The sequence below is a fragment of the Emys orbicularis genome, chromosome 6 (assembly GCF_028017835.1).
Source record: "Emys orbicularis isolate rEmyOrb1 chromosome 6, rEmyOrb1.hap1, whole genome shotgun sequence".
NCBI classification, from domain to species: Eukaryota; Metazoa; Chordata; order Testudines; family Emydidae; genus Emys; species Emys orbicularis.
The window spans coordinates 46,636,824-46,650,848 of NC_088688.1; the positions used below are offsets into that span (position 1 = coordinate 46,636,824).

A 14,025-nucleotide genomic window follows, 5' to 3' on the forward strand; every position below is an offset into this window, starting at 1 on the left:
CAAGCCAAATTCTGTTGCCCGCTGGCCCTGCGTGTGTGATCTCTCACACCAAACTGGCAGGCCCTCAATATAAGAGGCAAAATGCGACCTTGTAAAGAAACCACACGTGCTATGTAATGTTAACAGCTTAGTTCACTGTGGAAGAGTCTACCCATTGTTCTCTAAAATGTGTCTTTTTAAAGACTACTCTCCCTTTTTTTCCCTCCCGCAGCTGCAAATGTTTCAATGCTCCCCGTATCATCTCCGTCCCAGAGGCTAGCGAAGATTAGAAGGCGAAAAAAATGCACTCGTGATGAAATGTTCTCTGAGCTCATGCAGTCCTCCCTCACTGAAAGAGCCCAGCAGAATGCGTGGAGGCAGACAATGTCAGAGTTCAGAAAAGCACAAAATGAATGCGAGGACAGAAGGGACACGCGAGAGGACAGGTGGCGGGAGCAAGAGGAGAGGTGGCGGGATCAAGATGATAGGTGGCGTCAGCGTGATGAGAGGAGGCAGGAAGCAATGCTTAGGCTACTAGAAGATCAAACTGATATGCTCCGGCGTATGGTTGAAGTGCAGGAAAGGCATCAGGAGCACAGACCGCCGCTGCAGCCCCTGTGTAACCAACTGCCCTCCTCCCCAAGTTCCATAGCCTTCTCACCCAGATGCCCAAGAATGTGGTGGGGGGGCCTCCGGGCACCCAACCACTCCACCCCAGAGGACTGCCCAAGCAACAGAAAGCTGGCATTCAATAAATAAGTTTTGAAGTGCAGTGTGGCCTTGTCCTTTCCTCCTCCACCACCGCACCCGGTGCTTCCCTCCTCCCCCACACCTCCTGGGCTACCTTTGCAGTTATCCCCCCATTTGTGTGACGAATTAATAAAGAATGCATGAATTTGAAACAACAATGACTTTATTGCCTCTGCAAGAGGTGACCAAAGGGGGGAGGGGAGGGCGGTTGGCTTTCAGGGAAGTAGAGTGAACCAAGGGGGCAGGTTTTCATCAAAGAGAAACAAACAGAACTTTCACACCATAGCCTGGCCAGCCATAGATTCATAGATTCTAGGACTGGAAGGGACCTCGAGAGGTCATCGAGTCCAGTCCCCTGCCCGCATGGCAGGACCAAATACTGTCTAGACCATCCCTGATAGACATTTATCTAACCTACTCTTAAATATCTCCAGAGATGGAGATTCCACAACCTCCCTAGGCAATTTATTCCAGTGTTTAGCCACCCTGACAGTTAGGAACTTTTTCATGAGACTGGTTTTCAAAGCTTCTCTGATGCGCAGTGCGCCCTGCTGTACTCTTCTAACCGCCCTGGTGTCTGACTGCGCGTAATCAGCAGCCAGGCGATTTGCCTCAACCTCCCACCCCGCCATAAACGTTTCCCCCTTATTCTCACAGATATTGTGGAGCACACAGCAAGTAGTAATAACTATGGGAATATTGGTTTCGCTGAGGTCTAGCCGAGTCAGTAAACTGCGCCAGCGTGCTTTTAAACATCCAAATGCACATTCTACCACCATTCTGCACTTGCTCAGCCTATAGTTGAGCAGCTCCTGCCTACTGTCCAGGATGCCTATGTATGGCTTCATGAGCCATGGCATTAAGGGGTAGGCTGGGTCCCCAAGAATAACTATAGGCATTTCAACATCCCCAATGGTTATTTTCTGGTCTGGAAAGTAAGTCTCTTTCTCCAGCTGTTCAAACAGACCAGAGTTCCTGAAGATGCGAGCGTCATGTATCTTTCCTGGCTATCCCATGTTGGTGAAACGTCCCTTGTGATCCACCAGTGCTTGCAGCACCATTGAAAAAGTACCCCTTTCGGTTTATGTACTGGCTGCCTTGGTGGTCCGGTCCCAAGATAAGGATATGCGTTCCGTCTATCGCCCCACCACAGTTAGGGAATCCCATTGCAGCAAAGCCATCCACTATGATCTGCACATTTCCCAGAGTCACTATCCTTGATAGCAGCAGCTCAGTGATCACTTTGGCTACTTGGATCACAGCAGCCCCCACAGTAGATTTGCCCACTCCAAGTTGATTCCCAACTGACCGGTAGCTGTCTGGCGTTGCAAGCTTCTAGAGGGCTATTGCCACTCGCTTGTGAACTGTGAGGGCTGCTCTCATCTTGGTATTCTTGCGATTCAGGGCAGGGGAAAGCAAGTCACAAAGTTCCATGAAAGTGCCCTTACGCATGCGAAAGTTTCACAGCCACTGGGAATCATCCCAGACCTGCAACACTATGCACTTCCACCAGTCTGTGCTTGTTTCCCAGGCCCAGAATCGGAGTTCCATGGCATGAACCTGCCCCATTACCACCATGATGTCCAAATTGCCAGGGCCCGTGCTTTGAGAGAAGCCCTGTGTCCATGTCCTCATCACTCTCGTCACCGTGCTGCCGTCGCCTCCTCGCCTGCTTTTGAAGTTTCTGGTGCTGCATATACTGCAGGATAATGTGCATGGTGTTTACAGTGCTCATAACTGCCGCGGTGATCTGAGCGGGCTCCATGCTTGCCGTGGTATTGCGTCTGCACGGAAAAAAGGTGCGAAACGATTGTCTGCAGTTGCTCTCATGGAGGGAGGGGCAACTGACGACATGGCTTACAGGATTGGCTTACAGGGAATTAAAATCAACAAAGGGGGCGGGTTTGCATCAAGGAGAAACACACACAGCTGTCGCACTGAAGCCTGGCCAGTCATGAAACTGGTTTTCAAAACCTCTCTGATGAGCAGCGCACCTTGCTGTGCTCTTCTAATTGCAAACAGCCTAGTCAGCAAACAGCGCCAGCGAGATTTTAAACGTCCAAAGGCACATTCTACCACCATTCTGCACTTACTCAGCCTATAGTTGAACTGCTCCTTATTACTGTCCAGGCTTCATGAGCCATGGGAGCAAGGGGTAGGCTGGGGTGGGTGCGACCGCGCGGTGCTGCCGGCTGGGAGAGCAGCCTGAGGCTAAGGCCTCCAGCTTGCATGATATTCCAGGCAGGACTGAATCTCCATTAGATGAAACTTAAAGAAGAGAATGACCTGGAGTCACTCCCATTTATGTCCAGGCGCTCCCGAACGACCTCACCGAGGTCGGCCAGGAGCAACCAGGAGACAGCAGCAGATGGTGCAATACAGCTGCTAACCATCTTTGCTAACTTGCAAAGGCAAGGAGCTGCGGCTGTGTAGCACTGCAGTACCGCGTCTGTCAGCAGCATCCAGGAGATGTACGGTGACAGTGAGCTGAGCGTGCTCCACGCTTGCCGTGGTATGTCGTCTGCACAGGTAACCCAGGAAAAAAGGCGAGAAACGATTTTTTGCCATTGCTTTCATGGAGGGAGGGAGGGACAATGTTTTTGCCCCATCAGGCATTGGGAGCTCAACCCAGAATTCCAATGGGCAGCGGAGACTGTGCGAACTGTGGGATAGTTACCACAGTGCAATGCTCTGAAAGTCGACGCTAGCCTCGGTACTGTGGACGCACACTGCCGACTTAATGCGCTTAGTGGGGACACACACAATCAACTGTATCAAATCGATTTCTAAAAAAATCGGCTTCTATTAAATCGACCTAATTTCGTAGTGTAGACAATCCTAGTTTCTTAGCCCCCAGATGTGGGGTCATTTGACATTATATTGAAGGAGATATTTGGAAGTAATCAAAAGGATAATACACTTAAATCTGCAATGGAAACAGAAAAGCATTTTTTCAGACTTAAGATGGTGCATTATATGAAAACCAAACAATGCCAAACGTTTACCGCCTTTTGACATTCATTAAAGATATTTACCTTCAAATATTATTCAGAACGGGAATGTGCACTTTCAAAATCGTGTGCAAAATGGCTCATTAACCTTCCTATAAAACCTAGCCTAGTGACAGTGTAAGTCAGTGTCTCCATAGTGACCCATGCTGACCTTGTTCCTGGGCAGTAATTGTGAACATCTCTTCACAGATGTTTCCACTTCTAATAGCAGCTCTGTGACATGAACTCCTCTTTCAGGGACCCTAGGCAAGTCCACATTCATTTTCAGTTTTCACACAAAGGACAACAATTATAAATTAACAAAGCCCTTCAACAGAGGCACTAGCACTTAGAGCGGAGATTATGAGGGACCTGAAGCAGTGATCTTTCAACACAGGGTCCCTGAAGTACTACATCAGTGCCACCTTATGATCTTTTTATTAATGAAAGTTTTGCTTCGATTTTACCCTATTAGCACATTGTTGGTTGTGTTAACAATGGGAGGTTGGTGCCAAAGCACTGTTAACTTGTTCTACTTTGCCTTTTTGATAGCCTCCTGTCTAGCCTCCAGGAATTATCATGCTACCTGAACAGAAAAAGAGACAAGTTACTGCATATATGCCATGTCATTTTCTTTCTCTCCTGACAAAAAGCAAGGGCTAGATGCTCAGCTCGTGTAAACTGGCATTGCTCCACTCACAGCAATGAAGCTATGCTGACTCACAGCAGCTGAGGATCTCCCCTTTTTTCAGAAGTGTCTTATATAAGAGTGTGTACTTATGAAAGGTGTACACTGCTAAGAAAAAAGATTCTACCCTCTCTTTCTAGTTTCCCTCTTTTTATACCTGCAATACAAGTATCTACCATGGCTGTCAGCTCATTTAAAAACACATTAGCTAACACCTATTAGGTTTGATTCTCCTCTCAGGGCTGGTCCACACTAACCCCCCAGTTCGAACTAAGATACGCAACTTCAGCTACGTAAATAACGTAGCTGAAGTCGAAGTATCTTAGTTCAAACTACAGGGTACTTACCGCGGGTCCACACGTGGCAGGCAGGCTCCCCCGTCGACTCCGCGTACTCCTCTCACGGAGCAGGAGTACCGGTGTCAACGGCAAGCACTTCTGGGATCGATTGCTTACCGTCGAACCCGGAGGTAAGTATAGATGTACCCTCACTTACACTAGTGTAAATCAGGAATAATTCAAATGAAGTCAATGGAGTTACTCTGATTTTGAACAGGTGCAACTTCATTCATTTCCATGGAATTACTTCTGATTTACATTGGTATAAGGGAACAATCACGCCTCATGCACACACTGTGGCCTGGTCTACACTTAATTTTTGCTGGCATAGCTATGTTGATTGGGAGTGTGAAAAAAACAGGCACATGCCTAACTGACGTTGCTATGCTGGCAAATGCCGTAGGGTAGACAGTTATACTAGCAAAAAAGTTTGTTTGTATTATAGCTTATTTTGTTCAGGGAGCTAGGATAAGCTATAGCAGCAAAATAACTCTTTTGCTGATATAAGCTCACTAGGAGGGTTTGCCAGTATAGCTGTACCATTGTAACTATGCTAACAAATCCTTCCTAGCTTAGACAAGGTCCACATGAAAAGCAAAGAGCAAAGAAATGCCTCCAATCTAAATAAATAGATCACTGAAGTGGGTGGATTGGGCTATTTAGAATTCTGATTTGCTTTCTGGTAGGTGAAGATATAATGTTGAGGATGACTGGAAAGTATTTTGGGGGACAACTGAAGATTTTGGATCATTTCTGGGGGAAATGTAGAATTTATAAAAGAGAAAATATCAATACATGTAGTCTGTTTGACCCAAACCAATGTCAAAAGGGTAAATCATTAAGAAATTAATTCATCAAACTTGTTTCAAAATAAAAAGGGAGGAAATCTTGAAATGCAAAGCACCTCTCTTTTCTTGTTTCTTTCCTTTCTCTTTACCTCCTCCTTGGGTGCCATTTTGGAAAGAGGAGAGGGGGGAATAATGTTGTTCAGCAGATTTGTGTGTATTTGTGTTGCCATAAATCTGTTCTTCCCTAGTTCTCTGAAATACCCTCCCTGTCTTCAGCCTCACTGCCCACTATATTATTTTCTCTCTCATTGATATCTATTATTTTATAGCACCCATAATGGTGCTAAATACTTCACAGAAGGCATGGTCTCTGAAGCCTAAATTAAAGGTGTCATACAAGTGGGAGCAATGAATAGTATGGCTCTGATGAAACAGGAAGACCAAGGTATGCAGCAATATGATCATGTTATTATGCAAATGCACATCTTAGTGGTTCAAGTTTTTTTTTTAATGTTACAGCTACATGTGATAAATGTATTTATTATGCACATTTGTGCAGGATATATTGGGAACAAGGTGGTGTCTGAAGAGCACTGCACTCTGGCAATCCCCAACTGGCAGATTCCTTCCTGGAGACCACTGCAAGGTGGAGCATATTAAAGCAAACCCTAGACTGCCCTAACATGTTGCAAGCCAGGCTGAAAACCAGGGAGGCGTAGCCAGCTTTCCGATGGTTCCACATCTCTCCTGCACTTTGCAGACGCTGGAAGTGGCAGAGAATCTGGCTCAGTGAGTGATAATGGAGGGCTAGAATTCAGTGCTTTTTGAGTAGAATTTCATTTTAAACATTTGAATCTTAACCTTTCGCAGTGTAGCTGCATAGTTCTTGTTAATGGCAAGAAGAGTTATGCAGCATGTGCAGATATGGACCTCATGGGTTTTAAATGTAAGCTTGGCGACAAACAGGATCTTCTAGAAACAGTTGGCCACATCCTTAGCTGGTGTAAATTGCCATAGCTCATTTGATTTCACTGATATGATCCCACTTTTGCAGCAGCTGAGGATCTGTCCCATTGTTTTTAAATTAGCCAGTGGGGTTAAGTAAATCCATCTGAGAGTGATGACCCTTGTATGTCTCCCCACTAAAACCCATACAAATGGTTTTACCAATTTTGCAAAACTGATGTTTGAACAGAAAAGTTTGTGCTTTTTCACTGTGATGAAGAGACATTTTTGCTGGCAATTCCCCCCCTTTGCTGTTAGGACTCCCCTTTTATGGAGTGGGGGGGGGAGGGGGAAGCACTGCAAGGTCTAAGCCTTGTGTGGCTGAATCTGAAGAATATCATCCCTCAGAATTTCCTTTTACATTTCTTTTTAGGTCACCAGCTGAAGTGATACCTCCCAATAACAGAGCAGAAAGGCCTGATTTAGTATGGCTTTCTATTACTGGTGTTCTTCCACTGTTGGAGGATGAGGGGAATTAATTCCCTAGTGTCATTGCTTTGGCATAGGGGTATGCATTATTATTTGAGATTTGTTTTCATATAAAGTTACAAAACAGCATCTCAGGAAAGGTTACTGAGGTATTTCCAGAATCTGCAGTAAAACTAGACAACCTTTTAAAAATCAATTTATCATAATGTTTGCATTTCTGCTTCAAGGTAAATGTAAGTGAAAGAATAATGTATACTAGAATGAAAAGTTACTTGGTATCCAGAGTACTTTACTAATTGAAAAGTAAAATCAATTCATATACTCTTGCCAGTAATTGTTTTTGAGTTTTGGCAACTCAAGGACCGCGAGGCCAGGTCAGGAACTCAGATTCAGCTTTTCTGTGAGATTCCCTGATTAATTTTAATCCAAGATTCTTTGCTATCCGATTAAGCAGATTTAGTCTGTATAGTTATGACCCATTCCCCCTTTTCCTTCCCACCACCTGTCCTCATCACCTTTCTGAAAGCCTCAAGAATCCCCCGTTTCCTTCCCTTTACACTCCAACTCTTGTGGTCACCATTGGTCTGGCTGAAGAAAATTGGTTAGAATTTCCATTGCAGCTCATGGCAGTCCTTTAATTGTTTGGAAAGGTGCAATGAGCAACGTTTCTACATCCTGCCTGTCCACAAGAGCTTATTTTTAAAGGGCGCTGAGCAACCTCCATGCTCACTGAAGTCTGTGAGTAGTCAACAACTCAAAGTCAGGCCCAAGTGCCCAGGAATCAAAACTGTATCTCAATGTTACCTTTTTACTGTGCTATGACTTTCAGGAGCTCTTTCATTATATTGGTGTCCATTGTATAACTTGAATCAGCTGGACGTTTTGTACCTTATTCAATCTAAAAGCTGTTACATTATATTGCAGTCCATTATATTTCTACATTGCTGAAGTACAAGAATAACTTATGGCCAACCAGCCACTGCAGCATTGTCTTCTAGGCTGGAGTTGCAAACATTAATAAGAACCACCTTCCTTGCTCTCCTGTCCGAAGATTTTATGATCTAATGCCTTACTCTATTTTTTTTTTAAACAAAGGGAATAACTTTTCCCTTCAATCTATTTCAGCAGCAATGGCACAAATACGACACCATGGTTTTCAAACTTTTTCTGTATGATGCAATAATATCTGTTTACAGAAAATACATTTCTTCAGTTTCAGTGATAACAATTAAATTACAAGAGATTCCAGTGTATTAAGTTCCAGTCTCATGAGGTTCAGGGACAACTGGCTGAAGAATGAGCAATGGCTGATTTTTGCATGTTTCAATATTTTGTAATTTATGGTCTGATATAGTGAGTCCACTTGCATAAAAACAATCAATTAGCCCTTTATAGTAAGTAGGTCAATATTCTGAATACAATCTCAGAGTACTCTCTTTTTCTGATTGTAAAGTGGTTTACTGATTATGTACGATAGGAGTAATACACATGTGGGAAAGACTTGTTTCTTACCATAGTGAGGAATTATTGCCCAAGCCATGGCAGAAGCATAGATGCCTCCAATCATCCAAAACATGCACAGCCAACTTAAGTGTTCACCACGCTTCTCTCGAGCAAGAACTTCAGAAAAATACGAGAACACTGTTGGAACAGCTCCACCAATCCTAAAGGGAGACACAAACCATGTGTTAAAGACAGAGCAATAGCAAGTCTGAACAAACATCACTACTGTACCTGCTTAGAACCTGAACTAAAAGAGCCTTTGCCACAAAAAAGTGTTCTTATCTTTGTTTGTTTTTTCTTAAGTACATTGCCAATTTAATAAAGGTCTTCTATGTGCCATAGGCCTGACTGCAGTGCATTTGAAAACTTTCGGGGAAGCCCCACACTTTTGACACAATTAAATGCATAGATTTTCATGAAAGCATTATGGTCAATGAAGAAGTGCCAGATTAAATTAATTGTCAGTGAGCTGTGTTATAGAGCTTGCAGAATTGTAACCAGCATAAAGTTGTGTATTTGACTTAATTTATATGAAAATCCATATGATTATTATGGTAGGATTGGTAGTCTACCAACATGATGACAAAATTCTCATGTAGTATAGAGAATTTTTTAAAATTAATTTTTGGTAAAATTTTCTGGAGTCATGGTATAAGTAATAGCTGCTCTCCCTCCATTCACTCCTTCCCACCCCAACTCCCCAAGTCTTGACTTCCCTCCTTTAACAGAGGATAGGCAAAAAGGACGCTGAAATTTGCAATATCCCTGATTATTGCATGTATGCTTAAAAAGTGTTATGCAGTTATATTTTGTATGATTTGCTAGTAACTTATGCTAATTTTTCTCTTTTTGGTCTTTGAGTATTGAATTTTAATTTTGGATGCAATGACTAGAGAGTTGTTATTTTATTTCTCCCTACTGTGCAATACTGTACGTGCTGGTAACTCTGACGTTACACAGCAATAAATATTTTATTGTTACCCACATTGTTGGAAGACTCCTATACAGTATTTTTACTGAATGAACCAATTACTAATAAAAACAAAGTTTAAGAAAATACATGTGGTTAGAACTGAACAGTTTGAAATGAGAACTAAAGGCCTTTTCTTCACTGTAGCATCCTGGCAGTTCTATCCTAGTTAGGCATTTCTAAGGTGCCCATCTTCATAGTAGCTAGGAGTCTAGAAGCATCTCCTACCCTATCCAGGTGGTTTAGAGTACTTGAAATGAATGTTTTTTTATTACAATGAGCATTTCTGAAGCTTGTGCTACCAGGGGCCATACTGCTAAAAAATGATGTCACCTGTGACACCAGCAGTATTAAAATCGGGATCAATAAACCACCATCAATACCAATTTACCAATGAGAAGGAGGAATTTTGTTGTTTAATATTTAAGCAAAATGTTTACTCGTTATGATTGCCAACTTAGATTTAAAACAATGTAAATTGGTTTATTACATCTGATACTAAGCTTGTGTTGTGCTGGGGGTCCAGCATCAATGACACAAATCAAGCCCCTTTTCTGCAATGTGGCCACTGCCTGCAGACAGCTTAGAAATGTCTATTTAAAACACAATTTTACATAAAATTCAGTTCATCTATGGTGAAAATATGGACGTCTCAAAAGGCTACAGTGAGAAAAATGGTTCAGCTTTCTTCTATAAAACCTAATAGTGAGAAGTGTAAGGTTATGCATTTAGGGATGACTAACAAGAATTTTAGTTATAAGCTGGGGATGCATCGGTTGGAAGTAACAGAAGAGGAGAAGGACCTCGGAGTCCTGGTTGATCGCAGGATGACTATGAGTCGGCAATGTGACATGGCCGTGAAAAAAGCTAATGCGGTCCTGGGATGCATTAGGCGAGGTATTTCTAGTAGGGATAAGGAGGTGCTGGTTCCGTTATACAAGGCACTGGTGAGACCCCATTTGGAGTACTGTGTGCAGTTCTGGTCTCCCATGTTTAAAAAGGATGAATACAAACTGGAACGGGTACAGAGAAGGGCCACTAGGATGATCCGAGGAATGGAAAACCTGTCGTATGAAAGGAGACTCGAGGAGCTCGGTTTGTTTACCTTAACCAAAAGAAGGCTGAGGGGGGATATGATTGCTCTCTTTAAATATATCAGAGGGATAAATACCAGGGAGGGAGAGGAATTATTTCAGCTCAGTACTAATGTGGACACAAGAACAAATGGATATAAACTGGCCGTCGGGAAGTTTAGGCTTGAAATTAGACGAAGGTTTCTAACCATCAGAGGGGTGAAGTTCTGGAACAGCCTTCCGAGGGAAACAGTGGGGACGAAAGACCTCTCTGGCTTTAAGATTAAGCTTGATAAGTTTATGGAGGGGATGGTATGATGGGATAATGTGATTTTAGTCAATAGGTCAATAACGTGCCATCGCTGGTAATTAGTAACAATGGTCAATGATGGGATATTAAAAGTTAGTACAGAGAACTTTTTTCCGGAGGGTCTGGCTGGAGAATCTTGCCCGCATGCTCGGGGTTCAGCTGATCGCCATATTTGGGGTCGGGAAGGAATTTTCCTCCAAGATAGATTGGCAGAGGCCCTGGAGGTTTTTCGCCTTCCTCCGCAGCATGGGGCAGGGGTCACTTGCTGGAGGATTCTCTGCGACTTGAAGTCCCCAAATCATGATTTAAAGACTTCAACAGCTGAGTCAAGGGAGAGAATTATTCCAGGAGTGGGTGGGTCAGCTTTTGTGGCCTGCATCATGCGGGAGGTCAGACTAGATGATCATAATGGTCCCTTCTGACCTTAAAGTCTATGAGTCTATGAGTCTAATAAAATTCAAGATATGCATAATTTTCAGCATTAGATTCAGGCCTTTCATTATTGGTCTTTAGATCTTTGCTATAGGCCAAAAAGACAGTTATCCTTCTTAAAACTGCAAAATGTTCCATCATGTCCCAGGACTCAAGATTTGTGCTTTCATTTTTCAGTGTTCAAGACAATGTCTATGGGGCTTCAAGGAGTATTTTCATATCACTGAATCTCTCAGAGAACGTGGGATATACTCTGTAAAACAGCTGCAATTCACACCTGGTGAAGTTGCAACTGAATTTCAAGGTAAGGATAAATGCACATTTATGTTGCTGTCACACTGGCTGCTAAAACTGATTGGAAGAAAGAAGCAAGTTTACCAACAGGTTAAAACAAATATTATAGAGGAAAAGAGTAATACAAAAATAAACTTCTGCCCTATGAACATTCAGTGGGTTCCAATACGATTTATTTTAGAAGATGTTAAGGTACTTCACTAAGTGGTTACGTGTCTCAAGGGGATTGTTCTTTTGTTGCTTCCTTCTAGGCATCAATTTGCAAAGGATCCATAATAGACTCTTACATATATTATAAATAGCTCCCGAGATTGACTGAAGCATGCTAGTTCTTAAATTCTCTGCAAAAGTCCTGCTACACAGATTCATAGCCCCATAAAATACAACTCTTGCTATAGAGCTAGAAATGTAGTGTGAAATCTTCATCCCCACTCCAGTCCTTTTATGGTGGATAAAAGGGCCAGACTGGTGTAAAGGGGACCTTACAGCCTCATACCAATCTGGGTGAGAATCCCCCTGGTACAGACACAGAAGACAATCATAAGGCTGTTCTCCAAGGATCCCCTTTAAGTCCTGGAATAGGGTACTGCTGGATGTAAGCTTGTGGAAAGCAAGTCAGGGATGAGGCTGCAGCCCACAGTGCTACGGAGATTCTGAGCCTGTGGAGGATGTTGTTAATTTAGACAGGCCCTCAGGGCTGCCTCAATCAGGCTGGGGTCTAGTCTCCAGAACAGCCCAAGACTGGAAGTGTACAAAGGTGTCTTAAAGCTGCCATAACCTCCCCTCCTGGTCTGAGGTGGAGCACTGACTCTCACCCCTACAAAAATACCCTGAATATAGTACTCGCTGCTCAAATTATTTCTTATATTATGTTGGAGAATCACTGGCAGTGGCAGAAACAAGTTTTCCATATCCCTGCCTAATCCTAAGAGGTGTTGAACATGCACTTGTGTTGACTTGGCGATCGAGGTGCTCATCTTTTAGAAGCAACACTTTCACTTGGGGCTTGCTTTAGCCTGTTTCTTTAACGCCATATTTGCTTTGAAAACGAGTTCTTGGCATGGCAGTGATTTTTTCCCTATAATTGATTCTATCCATTAAAGAAGTTTGTGGTAGCCTCTGGGTATATTTAACTGGTATTTACATATTCTGGTCACTCTTCTACTAATCTTATCACCATATTCTTGCTTCTAAATTTGATTAAATGAGGGTCCAGATTGAAGCAAAAAGGAAAAACAGTCACTTCTAAGTTCTTGTCACCTAGTAGAGAATCTAGTCTATATCCACATATTGCAGTTACTATGGTAGTAGTTACAAATTCAGGTAGCCTATGCAATGTTGTATTAATAATAAATAGTCATAGCTAAGTATTTATATAGAGCTTTGCACGTTCATATCACTTTACAAAAACTATCTAGTACACAGGGACAGTTCAGGCAAATCTGGGGCCCATGACTATGAAATTCAAGATTCAGCATGTAATCTTATTCCCAAATCTCCAAGGCCATGCAAGCTGTGGGGCTGGGACCTTAGCAGAGCTCAAGGGAATGTGCCTTGAGTCTAGAATTCGTACAAGTGTCTGTGGAGGGTTAGGGGGAAATGGCTGGATGTTTCCTAGTAAACTGAAGGAGGGAGGAACTTGTAATGTGCCATATCCTAGTGTCATGATAAAAGGAGAGATATCCTGATCCCTGACAAGCAGCTTAAGATATCCCCAGGATGCTCTCTGTCAGCATAAAGCAGCTCAAACACCTGTGACGAGGTCTACAAACCCAACATAACACACAGGCAGAAAGAGGTTAAGAACTCTCCCTGCCTGCAGACACCTAAACCAGTACCACCCTGGCACACCTATGAGAAATAAAGAGGGAGGAACAGGGTAAGAAGGGGGCAGAAGAATGTGGGACTTCAAGGGAGCAACAACTCTCTGCCAGTCTTCCAAAGGAGCTAGCAACCCCTGGAAGTACAAAGGATGGGGACAGAAGCCCTGAGGGCCAAGGACTTTTTGACTCATTTATGGACTATGCCTTTTCTTAGTTGATTTGATTTAAGCCACTGCTGCTCAGGTCAAGGCCCAACCCAGGTCACTTCAACTGAGGTTTTGCAAAAGACGGTGTCCATTACTACTGACGGGTGGTACCAAAAGTGGGATATCACTACCACTGAAAAGTGGACAACTCATTAAAAACAAAACAAAAAATGTACAACAAAAAAGTCCCAAACGAAGGTGAATCGGCTCCTACAGTGGCTAGTCAATTCACAAGCACAACAGCAGCAGTGACAACAGCAACTGTTAGAGCAGATGGTGACACACCAGTAACAGTTATTACAATATATGACTGACCTGCTGCCTTTACAAAGCTGCTTGAACCACACCATGGCAGGAGCTGTGCCTACCAAAATTTGGGGAACGTCCCTAGACCTAACATTTCCCAAGATGATGGCAGATGACGACCCCAAGTCCTTCCTGATAATC

General features: G+C 43.2%; 1 protein-coding gene across 3 annotated transcripts in view; it reads right to left on the bottom strand.

Moving 5' to 3' along the window:
* The window catches only part of SV2C (synaptic vesicle glycoprotein 2C), a 144,049-nt gene that overhangs the window by 66,060 nt on the left and 63,964 nt on the right, over window positions 1-14,025 (bottom strand). For all 3 annotated transcript variants that reach the window (XM_065406576.1, XM_065406577.1, XM_065406575.1), the window contains one exon: window positions 8,480-8,631. In XM_065406576.1, the coding sequence (XP_065262648.1) occupies window positions 8,480-8,631 (152 nt within the window). The remainder of the gene's footprint in view (window positions 1-8,479; window positions 8,632-14,025) is intronic.